Here is a 12,630-nt window from a genome sequence, read left to right as displayed (position 1 = left end):
TTGGCGGTTGGTCCTCTTGAATTACGATTAATTTCAATCCGAATAGGAACAGGAACTATTCGAACACAAATTAGGAATAAAATAAATAAATTCGCATAAAAAAATAAGTTCCAGAAGAATAAAATTAGAGACGACCCCTCCTCCAAAGGAGCGGTGGGATTGTATCCTACGTGGCGCACGGCGAGACGGACGCTACAGTCGAACTCAACGCCCGACGGCGCCACGGCCGCAATGTAGCCAACGTCCCAGGTTCATGGGAACACTGCAAATTCGACTCCACATCTCTCTCGCTTCGCTCGCCATGTTCCTCCTCAAGGTACTTCCATCACCACCCTCTCCCTCCTCCTCTCGAAGCCGATGCGTCCGCGCATTTTCCAAAGACGTGAGCTTTTCTTCTTCTTCTTATCCATAGTTTGTCTTTTTGCACGAGCAGGCATGGAGATCGACGGCTTTCGGGGTATATGGGTACCTCAATTTCACCAAGCCCGGCTTCGCGTGAGTAGTAGGATCGCCCTCATTTTTTATGCTTTGATTTGGTCTTCTGGGCTTTTATTCGTTTCATCGTTTTGGGAGATGCGGGAGTGAGAGAGGTTATGCAATTTCGTTTGTTGCCTTGCAGTATCTTAGACTTAGGGGCAGTGGGGTGAAAAAATGAACACTTAGTCAAATCCTTGTACTGGGCCGAAATAGAGAAATTTCACGGGAACTGTCGCGGAATATAGAATTCAAATGACGTAATTTGCACCCGACATACTCATGAGTCCGCCCCTGTGCCTAGATGTTGCAGTAGTTTTCGAGTCAGTGACTCAATTGTATGTCCCCGGCACTGAAGATGGTGATTGGCAACTTGAAATCGGCGGCCGGGCTCCCGTGTATGCGCAGGGTGTGCTTGTCCAAATTAATGCAGCTGTGTGTGCCTGTGAACATGTACAGGCATAAGTACACGAAAATATGTTCAGAAGCACACACATGCAGCCAGATAGAATGTGTGCAGTTCCTTCTGTAGTCGAGTTTCCATATGGACATTGTCATTTGATTTTCGCCTTTTTGGTGAGATTTCTCTTATCTCGTTGATTCACTTGCTCTTCAGCGAACACGCGAAGAAGTTCAAGTCAGAAGAGATGGAGGCTCGAATAGAAGGGAAGAATTGCATAGTTACAGGAGCTAATTCTGGACTTGGTTATGCGACTGCAGAGGGTCTTGCTTCACGGTATTTTGTTTTCAACTGTGTTATTCAAGTGCTTACTTTGCTTTCTCATGTGTGAATGCTTGTTTAGCAATCTCTAAGGGAACTTCTCATTTTAGTCATAAATTATCAAATAATTTTGAGTGCAATTTATCCTTTCAGTGGGGCTAATGTTTATATGATCTGCCGCAACAAGGAGAGAGGCGAAGCTGCCCTCTCTTTGATAAAATCTACTACGGGAAACCCAAATGTGCATTTGGAGGTATGCGGTAGTTTCCATTTATTATTTTTCATTTGTCTCGAGATATTCTTATGGAAGGATTTTTGGTGTTTGCTTGTTGTTGGTCTTCAGAAGTCATACTTCTGGATGATCGAGTAGATCACCAGTTACATAGATATTCGATTGCTTGTGAGTTGATGCCTCACTAATCTAGTGTGCAGGTATGTGATCTTTCCTCTGTCAACGAGATCAAGTCATTTGCATCCAGATTTTCTTCAAAGGATTTGCCTCTTCATGTCTTGGTAAGTCTCCGTTTGGTTTTCAATCTCCCACTCTAATGCTCGTGGGTTGCATATGTGTGTTTATATACATATATAATTGGTAAGAACATGCACAGATATTTGTGTCTGCCTGCATACTGGCCTTTTAGTGCTTGATTATTTAGGATTTCTCAATCTGTGTGATTTTTCCCCTTGCCCGTTCTTTTCAACTAGCCCAGTTGATATGCAATAAGAAAGCGCTATGTGAATTATATGGCAAATTATTTTTCTTTTTTTCTTTTTTCATTTTCACATCATGGGGTGTCCGGGACTCTTTGAGCATTCGATAATCCCCATATAGTGTGGTGGTCCTCCTGTTTTACACGTACCAGGTAATTGCCCGAGATACCTGTGCTCCTAGGGGTAGCCCCAAGAGAACGCGTAAGTGTGATCATTCTAACCTATGCTAAAATCAAGTGTAGATATTTTGCAAGTTGTCATAGCTATGTCTTCCTCAATATTGCCGATAAAGTCTGATACGTCTAATGTCATGATCAGGTCAACAATGCTGGCTTGCTTGAGCATAAGCGGATCACCACACCAGAAGGGTGCATTTCCAAGCTTTTTCTTTGTCAGAGTTGATGAATTTGTGTTATGGTCTCCTTTAGAAGCATTGACTTATTTTGTTTCCTACATTTTCTGGAAGTTCAGGTTGGAGTCGAACTTTGCAGTGAATGTATTAGGAACTTTTGCAATGACAGAGTTAATGTTGCCTTTGCTTGAAAAAGCGGCACCTGATGCTCGAGTCATCACTGTTTCTTCGGGTGGAATGTATACAAGTCCTTTGACCACTGATCTAGAGGTCAGCTACTCAGCATCTTTTGTGCACTTGGAATATTATTTAAGTTTCCTATTTGTTGTCCTGAATTTTAAGTGTTTTTTTTCTGCAGTATAGTGATGCCAACTTTGATGGGGTGGAGCAATATGCTCGAAACAAGAGAGTTCAGGTTAGCAATGTCACCAAATCACTAGTCAATTCTTCTTTATTTTGTGTGATTTTTTTTTTTTTTTTTTTTTGGTTGTGAAAGAGAAAAAGGGGGGCGGGCATTACTCTTAAGTGGGCTATTTGAGCAATACAGTCCCACTCTGTTGTTTCATCACCATGTCAAATTTTCTCTTTGTACAAACTCTTCTAGTGATGAATCACATACTCTCTCTTGTGAACCAATATTCTGTTATCTAATTGTTTCCTAATTGAATGGCCTAATATGAACTTACTGACTTCAGAACGTTGGTAACTTGGATTCTTTGGTGAGTTCCTCCAAATTCATGACCATCTCCGAAATAGTTGAGGTTGAGTGTTGGGTGTCCCTTGAGGTGCATTACTCTTAAGTGGGCTATTTGAGCAATACAGTCCCACTCTCTTGTTTCATCAACATGTCAAATTTTCTCTTTGTACAAACTCCATGATACATACTGGTTATGTTTGTGAAAATCCCTTATTAGGGGTTTGCATGGATCCTCGTCGATTTTTGAGATTCTGTAGTTATTTCTATGGGTGGACATCCTTTGAGTTTTGATCAACTTACTTGGAGACCTTACTCTGATGCCCTTCAGTGTTGGTCAAATTATTTGGACACCCTGTAGTTTCATAAGCTACTCAAACTGCTCCTCTGTATATTCAAAAACTACTTCTCTCATTTTGACCATCTTTATTTCAGAAACTGACTAAAAAAGGGGTTGTTAGAGTAGTTCTTGAAAAATACAGTAAGGGGTGTCAAAGCCGCAGAGATATGATTGTGAAAGAAACTTATATGAGAACTGTACTTCTTTAATGAAACAAACTAAGGCAAGTGTTGTCCTGTATTGTTTTGCCATAGCCTAGGGCATTTGACCTACTTTTGGCTTGATAGAAGCACCACATAATCTGCTTCATTTGTGAAAGAAAAAAATTTCTTTCCGTTCCTATACTCACACCTTTTCCTTATCAATTCCTTGCACTTTTATTGTAATTTGTCTAATCAAGTCCTACTTTCACAAATTTTCTATCAAGTCCCTCTTAACACCAAATCCAACCTATTACAATCAACCTGGTCGTTAGATGATGTCATAATGTGACGTGGATAAATTTTTTTCAATTTGGACAATTATGTGCCTGTCTTCGTTAGCTAAACTCTATCGACATCATACTCTGACACTGTCTACATTCTGTAAATTTTTCCACACATATTCATTAGGGCATCCACATATTTATTTGCATCATACTTTGGCTTTGTCTGACGGCCTTGTCCGCTAAGTCTGGTCAGATTCAGTGTCATAGAGACTTCGTAAAAATATTGAGAATTTGATTAGACAAATAAAAGGTATAGGTACATGATTAGAAAAGGCCTGAAAGTGGACGAAAAGCAATATTTTTCCATTGTTAAGGTACCAATGGAAGGACATAATAACCGTATTGTAGATGTTACTTTGTTAAGATCTGTAATATGCTCTACACAGATACGTCCTTCCTTCGAAGGAAAATGTGATATTTAATGATTCTGGTATTTCCCTTTGAACTGCCTTCCCCGTACTTAAAGAGTGTTGCCTATCTGCTCAGGTCCTCTTCTTCAGGTTAGAGGCACGTTCTACGAATTAATTTGGTCGGGTTTGCTAAGACTTTACTAGAGTTCCATTTGACTCAGATAATAGTGATCATAATAAAGAATTTGATCTGACAAGTTTCAACAGATTCAAGTACAATACAAATTCTTAAACTTGATGAAAACTTTTGAACATACACGAATGGATAATCTGATGTTTGGAAGAGAGACGTGGTTGTGAATTGCCATAATATTTTAAAAAGGTTGTGCTTTCCGCATGAAGCTTCATCTAGACGAAGTTGCTATCCATAGTCATCGTTAACTCTTATCTCCTCTATTAGGTAGCGCTAACAGAAAAGTGGGCTGAGGTACACAAGGAGAGAGGGATTGGCTTCTACTCGATGCACCCTGGTTGGGCTGAGACGCCGGGTGTTGCCAGGAGCTTGCCTGGTTTCTCTAAATCGTATGGCAATCTTTTGTTTGCAGTTACTTTCTTAGTTCACTGCCTCCTATTTACTTGGCTTTATTTTTTACTCTGATTATTTATCTTTCTTATTGTTTGACAAGGCTCTCTGAAAAGCTCAGGACTAAAGAGGAAGGTGCTGACACAATTATTTGGTTGGCTTTACAGCCGAAAGACAAATTGGTCTCTGGTGCATTCTATTTTGATAGAGCACAGGCGCCAAAACATCTTATGTTTGCAGCTACTGGAGGCTCTCATTCTCATATTGACTCGATAGTTGGTAAACTACGGTCTCTATCTGGCCTTGCTTGATGAAGCAGGAGTGATTTCAATGATGAACCCAACCCTAGCTGTGGACTGTGAATGAAATTTCAGAAGTTAAATGTCTTTTTTTCCTCTTCAAGGTTACAATTCCTTGTGGCGGTTATAGACAACATTTTCGGTAATGGAGTGTTTGCTGGTGATATTTGACAAGACTTATATCCACTGTGCTCTTTGAATGTGTGTGCTGAATCCGTTTACCAAAGATGGGGCGATTCATTTGCTCTTTCACATGAGTTATTGAGAAGGAAAATAGATGAAATTTTACATGCACTCTATCCCAGTTGCTTCCATTAATGTCATGCTTGCCTCGTTTGCATGCAAAACATAGACTAGTATTATTTATTTGAAGATTTTAGTACAGTGAGACGAATAGCAATATGCATTTCTGTGGTCAGTGATTTGTGTCATAACGAACTAATCAAATTCACATATCTTCCTGGTCAGTCGTATACAGTTAATATCTGAGTTGGAATCCAGCTTGAGGACTAAAATTGACTGCTTTCTTTCAAGATTCTTGATCACCCAGTGGAAGTTTGGCTTCCAATCTCTCCATTGATATATTCGAGTTTGCAAAAAGAAAACCATTTTGTATGTCAGCTATGAACTCTAGTTAGAAAATTACCGGTCAATGGTCTGCTTCTTTATCTGTACCTTCACCAGTATTAAAGGTTTATGAGGTCTTTTATACACAACTCTTAGAAATTAAAGTAATTGACTTGCTGCAACTGATCAATCTTATTTTCTGGCAAGTCTGCAAAGTGCAATTTATGTCTAGGAATTCAATTTGAGTTCTGGTAGAGTATAAACCATTGAAGTTGTCTGAGCAAGTGTGTCGTCCAGGTCAGATCACCCTTTTGAATATACCCTCATCAACTCATCTATAAAGCCAGTAGATAACAGCTATGATTCTACTACATGCCCACTCTAATCTGTTTCTCATCGTCGCATTATCCGCAAAATAACTCGTTTTAATGTTTGGTAAGAGGCTTTTGATATTCTTCACCATTCTCGTTGATGGGATCGTGCATTTGATTTACAATGCATGAAATTGAAGAACTAAAGTGCCATGGACTCGAATTTATGACTAATTAAATAATAAAATTGAAAGAGGTTTCCGTTATAGAATTGCTAGAAGAGGCTTTGACTAAAACTGATTTAGTGACGTGTAAGTCACCAGGAGCAGTACACTTATTTAAACCAGAGACACACTCTAATTTAGGGGGACACAGGAGCTCCATTTCAAGTGTACATGTTTTGCGAGAAAAGACTTGATTATTTTTTGGTATAAACAACTGGTCTTAAAATATCAAGAATGTCCAAGCCAAGAGTGAAAAACAGGTAGACGGAAGATTCTTCTTGCCAAAGATGGAAATGAATCTTCAACATATAATGCTCGTAAACAAAGTAGGGACATCTAATATTCATTTCGGTGATAACTACTAGGAGAAACGCATTGGAAAACACGATGATCAAGAATGACATTGTAACCTGCAACATTCCATGTCCATCGGGAACTATGATGATTTGCATTGACCACCTCTTCATATAGCACCAGAGAGAGACGAAATGAATGACCAGCTATAGCAAGCCTAGAGCAAATTAAGTAACCATACATAGGCAAACAGTTGTTTTCCAGAGAATCCTAGCCATCGAAATCTGATTCTTTTGCATCAGCGTCAATGTATATTGTTTACCTGATACAATCATAACGTACATAATTTGCGATGGGATCAAGATTCTCCGCTGGATTTCTTACGGCCTTGTAGTGGAAGTGTAGTTGATGATCTAGAAGAGCAAATGACAAATAATGGCTACGACTATTACACTCAATCTACAAACTCAGACCAAGTCTGATAAGGCCACGCAGCTTGTACTGGGCACCTTTCAAATTTCGATTGTCATCTATGCTTGGTAAATGTTGGGCCCGACCTCACCAATGGGTGCCTGGATAATATCGGAGCACAAGAGCAGTTCAAAGATTGTAGAATGAGATATGAAAATTATCAATTCATGAAATGAATGGAGGGTGATCAATGAAGCTTGAAAAGCATGACTAGGTTCCGAATTGTTTGGCAATTAAATAATTGTGATTGGTGTCGTTATGATCGTTAAGTGTTATCAAATACCGTTGAACTCTCGTATTTAAGTTATGATTGATGGCACCTGAATTTTTATTTGACAAATCAAGCGTACCTTTTTTGCGAGAATAAAAAACAACAACTGCAATAACGCTATAAGTAATAATAACAACGAACGGTTGAACAAACAAGTAAAGGGAGATCGACCCATCTGGTGCAGCCCACAGCCCGAAATCAAAGGGAAAAAAATCCCTTAAACCCATCAAAGTAGGCCCATCTGGTGCAGCCCACAACCCATACGTCGTCGCCGCCGGTGCGTGACGTCATTCGCCGCCTCCGCGCTTCACCGACCGCTCCCCTTTCACGCTCTGTTCCGTGGCCGAGTGTCCAGATCTCACTCGTGGTGCCTCCTCCGGTCCTGCGTCCAATCATCCTCAATCACGGAAGCTTCTCTCATCGATCCAATCGCCACTCGCGGGTGCACTTAGCTTCGTTGACCAGGCAACATCTTTACTCTGTTCTGTGAAGGAGGAAAACAGAGATCTCATCCTCTCTATTGAGATCAAACCGGCTCCCGCTTGAGTCTATTTCGTTGATTGCACATGTCGCGAACTGAATTGGAATGAAACTGTGTCTTGAGTTCGACTTAATTATGCTTCATTTCATTCCCTGGTCGAACGCACGCAACCTGTTCGTTCATATTTCCCTGAGATATGGCGATGAGCGAAGTCTCATGTTGTTGTCCAGATCTGACGTTTTCTGAACGCCATACACGCGATGTCGATCGTTTCCATTAGCTATCCAGCTTGGCTTCCAATGTTATTTTGCGTTCCTGTGGCGGTTAATGGGAAAAGGGAGATGGAAGATGGTTCAGCAGAGTTCCCGTTCGTAGAAATAGATGAAGAACCGAATTAACAAAGAGGGAGAAACAAAAACTCAAAAAATTTATAAATAAATCAATCAATCAAAAAATTGTAGAAAGTATCCTCAATTAGGTGGTTAGCTTTCCTAGATAGATTTAGTCGAACCGCTTTTAGATAATGTTCATGTAGTTTTCGGCAATTTAGTCATACTAGTCAATTTTGACTAGAAATCGCTGATATCGTTGACGTTAACATTCTATGTGCATTGTAGCCTTGATGTTGACCATTTTTGTAATTTTTTAAATAAATTGAATTCTTTTTCTCTGCATTTTTTCCAATTGTGCCTGTGAGGATCGATGTTGGCCCTGCTAGCTACAACCTCAGCCGGCAAGACCACAAAGACCTTTGCTTGGGCGTGGCAAGGCTAGGATGGCCTTGCTCAAGGACTTCACAGCCTTGCCAATCACAAACAAAGATGTAAAGGCTCTCGCCAAATCTAGGCAAAGGTTGCGATGCCTTGCTAACAAGAAAAAAAAAAAGAAAATTCGAAATTGTAAAAAATTTTAAAAAATTATACACATTAGCATTGATTGTGCTATATAGGATAGTCTCAGTACCCATATAAGTGATTTCCGGCTAAAATTAGTCGAAAGAACTTAATTAACGAAAGTGTCAAAAGGTTAAGGATTAAATCGGCTAAATCCCAACAAAAAAAAATTGGCTAAATTAAAATATTTAAGACTGGATTGGCATAAATACAATATGTCTAAGACACAGAGGCGTGCAAAGGAAACGGGAACCACTCGAAACCAGATTTGACTGCCCAAGAATGGATGGTTTGTAAGGGAACCAATCCGATTCCCAGGCTCACTCAGACTCAACCAATAAAATATATATGATATATTTAATTTTTAATTAAAAAATGAAAAATTCTAAATCCCTAGGCTACTAACTAGTTTTTATGTTGGATCAATGTCTGCTTTTGCCTATCATAATAAGTTTGGGGAGTGTGCTCTCCTGTTTATACATTTCCTAAGATACTAATGTTGTCAGTTCATTAGATTTGGCTAGGAGTATTTTTCAATGAGATGTGATTTTAATTATTCCAAAATAAGTTGTTTTAGTTATGAATTTTTTGTTGCATATTACAGTGCTAACATGTGAAACTTAATAAGATCGATTCTTAGGTGGATTCATAAAATCAAAGGCGGTTCCTAATTTCTACTTCTAATTTTTTGAAACTATTTCTTGGTGGGTGGTTCCCGATTCTATGGTGGGAACCGCATCGGGAACCACCCACCCCTACTAGGACGTTATTATTTTTGGTAATATACTAAGGAAAATTAGTACATGTATACTGCAAGAAAGAAAAAGAAGCGATGGATAGTTATCCATCTGTAGGTAGCCGTGTTAGTTAGGCTTCACTATCTCATCGCTGATGGAATGGTTTGAATCTCTGGACGCTCGCGACTTAAGTAGGAGTCCCAGGAGGTGTTTATTGGGCCAGCCCTCGAGGGTTTACGTCTAAATAATGGCTTGCGGCGAAGCCCCACTGGTGCTATCAAACACCGGAAGGTTGTGTGATTTCCGAAAGATTATCTTTGCGATCCTTCGGTCATAAAAAAAAAAAAAAAAAAAAAAAAGCACGTTTGAAAAATAAAGTATTCTTTTTTTCAATTACTAATTTTAATAAAATCCACTCGAGAGCTCCACGTCGGCAAGTCGATTAAAATGAGCACCGCCGTACCTCTTTTCCCCGCCTCCCGTCGTCTTCATTAATGTTGGCCGGCTTTCAATTAAATAGGACTGAATCGACCCCCTGCAACATCACAGTGAAACAATCTGCAGAGAAGAGTGAGAAAAAGAGGGATCGAAATTGGCGCTCCTTTCTAGTGAAGGTAAAATAAATACCAAGTTAGCAAGTTTTTCCGTATATAAGTTCACATGCATAACTAATGCGAGGGTGCAAAGTGGTTAGTGATTCCATTTCTACAATTATTATGATATTGCATACTCTAATCTGATTGGGTACCAGAAAAAGAAATGGATCTGGATAGGTACGCTACATCTAAACTAAATTCTTTCTAGTTAAAGAATCTCTTTCTAGTTGCTTTGGAAAAATTAGGAGATTCTCTAGAAAAAAAATTGGGGTTATGCTTTTGGCAGCAACATGCTATGGGAAAGGTGAAATAAAACCAAGTTAGCAAATTTCTAATTCACAAATTAAAATCATGAAAATGATGCCCAATCGAAAAGGGAAGTATGATTTCGGTATTTTCCTGCTTTGGCTTCACCATTATCTCGTTACACAAAAACATGCATTTGATAAGAATGATGTTAATAGATGTCTTAAATGAAGTTATAGGATATTCTTCTTTTTGGTCTTATACCGAGGAAACTGGATATCACAAAAAAAAAAAAATTTGAAAAATAAGATATTCGTTTTTAATTAGTAATTTAATAAAATCCATCTGATAGTTCTACGTCGGCACGTTGATGAACATAAACACCGCCGTACTTCTTTTCCCCAATCATCATCGTCATTGATTTTGGCCAGCTTTCAATTAAATAAGAGAGAATTGACTCGCTACACTACAAATTAAAATGCCAAAAAAAAAAAAAAAAATCAGTCATATAATGCGTTGGTATATGAATTAAATTAGTCTCAATATATTTGACCATATGATGGGTTATAAACTTATTTCTTAACTCATATTTGATAAGGTTATTATATGCATTAAATATTCAGTAATTTGGTCATAAATGAGTTTCGAATGGTAAAATAAAAAATAATGTAGATGTTAAATGGGTCTATAACTTACTTGACCTCAACCCACCTACTTTCTTGTCCTTATGCGATCGGGTCAAGTATGAGTATGGGTCACTATATTTTCATTATATGAAATTGGCTTCAAAAGGGTTAAATGAGTCAATTTTGGGTCGGATTACTTTCGACTCACCCAAACCCCACTAGAACCACCTGTTTGATGGGTCTACCATCCATTCATATGGCAAAAAGGAGGGAAAATGACCAAAAAAGTCATAAACCTATGATAAATGTACAAATTCAATTATAAACATTTTTTTTTGTATTTGTGTTAATTCAATCAACTACCAAAATTTGGCCAATTGACGCTAATGTAGACCATTCTTAATAATATTTTTAATATTTTTTTAATATATATTTTTATTTTTTTCCCTTCCCTTCTTCTTCTTCCTCTAGCCTGAACCTTGGCAACCATCTAGAGGTGAGGGTCGGCGAGGTCATCACTCGCAATTAAGATAGCATCTAGTGTTAATATTGCCAAGATATGTACATAGGAAATTATATTCGACATTTTGGTAAATGCTGCATTTCCCACGCAAAGTTTTTTCCTTGTTAATGATAAATTAACTGTAGCTTTGATTGTACCTCTCGGTCGAAGAGTTCGTTTCACTATGTTTATCGAAGTTTAAAAATTACCAGATGTATACACTCTCAGAAGTTAAAATAATTACTCCCAAGAAAAATATAAGGCTCAAAATGCTCAATTAAAAAATTAACAAAAAAAAAACCATTGTCATTAATTGGACTAGCTTTATATTAAATAAGAAAAATGACTCATTACACCAACATCGAAACAACAAGAAAGATAACATAAATGAATCATGAACTTTAACGCAATGTGTAATGTCGTCTCAAAACTTTTAATGTGTTCAATGTAGTATCTAAATTTTAGTTTAATTTATAATATCGTTTATAAATTTTTAATTTTTATGATGTATCTCTTGATATCGAAAATAATCATAATGTGCATGAGTACGTAGTGGAGGATTCCGAACGATACAAATTAGATAAAGACAATGTGACCAGAAAGCAAGCAGAGACTGATCTCTAATACTAAGAATTCCAAAGCCAAAAATGAAAAACAGGTGGAGGGAAGATTCCTCTTGAATGCTCGTAGCCAAAACAGTGACATATCATCTTGGTTTCAGTGATAATTACTAGGAGAAACACATTAAAAGCACGAGAAAGACATCGTAAGCTGGAACATCCTACGCGCATCGGAAACTATGATGAACTTCACGAACGGCCTCTTTATATAGCACTAGAGAAGAGACGCAATTCACTGTGATTTTCGTCAGCCGCTTCTTTACATAGCAATCTTACAGCGAAATTAAGGGATTATATACAGGCTCAAAATGGCTGCTTTCCGAGGAATCCTGGCGGTCGGAATTTGGTTCCTTTGCATTCGGTTCAGCGTATATCGTTTGCCTGACACTTTCGTAATGGACAAAATTTGCAATGGCATTAAGTTCTCCTATAGCTCTCCTTTCCGCCAAGAAATGAATAGCGTCCTTGATGAGCTGGTGGAGGAAACATCAATCACTGGCTACAGCATTTATGCTCAATCTCCAGACTCTGGCCAAGGTTGCCATGGCCATGCGACTTGTAATGGGCTTCTCTCGTGTTTTTATCGCAATTTGTGCCTACAAAATGCGAGGGCCGACTTAATAAATGGGTGCCTGGCCAATAGCGGGGCACAGGTGCGGCTCATAGATTGCAGAATGAGGTACGAGAATTATCAATTCTCTGAGTAAATGGAGGATCGACGGAGCAAGAGTGTGAGCGGGATTCTGAGCTATTTTGGCAATTCCATAATTACGGTTGGTG

At 38.6% G+C, this 12,630-nt stretch overlaps 1 protein-coding gene across 1 annotated transcript; it reads left to right on the top strand.

Annotated features, from left to right (window-relative positions):
* Positions 1 to 170: 170 nt before the first annotated feature.
* LOC104450811 (dehydrogenase/reductase SDR family member 12) lies at positions 171 to 5,301 on the top strand. Its single transcript, XM_039315785.1, has 10 exons — positions 171 to 316; positions 434 to 495; positions 1,091 to 1,210; positions 1,349 to 1,448; positions 1,628 to 1,708; positions 2,225 to 2,274; positions 2,378 to 2,528; positions 2,617 to 2,673; positions 4,590 to 4,711; positions 4,816 to 5,301. Exons 1-10 carry the CDS (start codon positions 254 to 256, stop codon positions 5,021 to 5,023), a joined length of 1,014 nt encoding a protein of 337 aa, XP_039171719.1. The 5' UTR covers positions 171 to 253; the 3' UTR covers positions 5,024 to 5,301.
* Positions 5,302 to 12,630: the final 7,329 nt, after the last annotated feature.

The sequence above is a fragment of the Eucalyptus grandis genome, chromosome 6 (assembly GCF_016545825.1).
Source record: "Eucalyptus grandis isolate ANBG69807.140 chromosome 6, ASM1654582v1, whole genome shotgun sequence".
Classification (NCBI taxonomy): Eukaryota; Viridiplantae; Streptophyta; class Magnoliopsida; order Myrtales; family Myrtaceae; genus Eucalyptus; species Eucalyptus grandis.
This window is presented reverse-complemented; position numbering and strand designations above follow the sequence as displayed.

Coding starts and splice junctions, on each gene's coding strand:
- LOC104450811 (XM_039315785.1), top strand. CDS start 254: ATGGGAACACTGCAAATTCGACTCCACATCTCTCTCGCTTCGCTCGCC. Junction 317..433: donor TCGCCATGTTCCTCCTCAAG/GTACTTCCATCA, acceptor TTGCACGAGCAG/GCATGGAGATCGACGGCTTT. Junction 1,449..1,627: donor ACCCAAATGTGCATTTGGAG/GTATGCGGTAGT, acceptor TCTAGTGTGCAG/GTATGTGATCTTTCCTCTGT.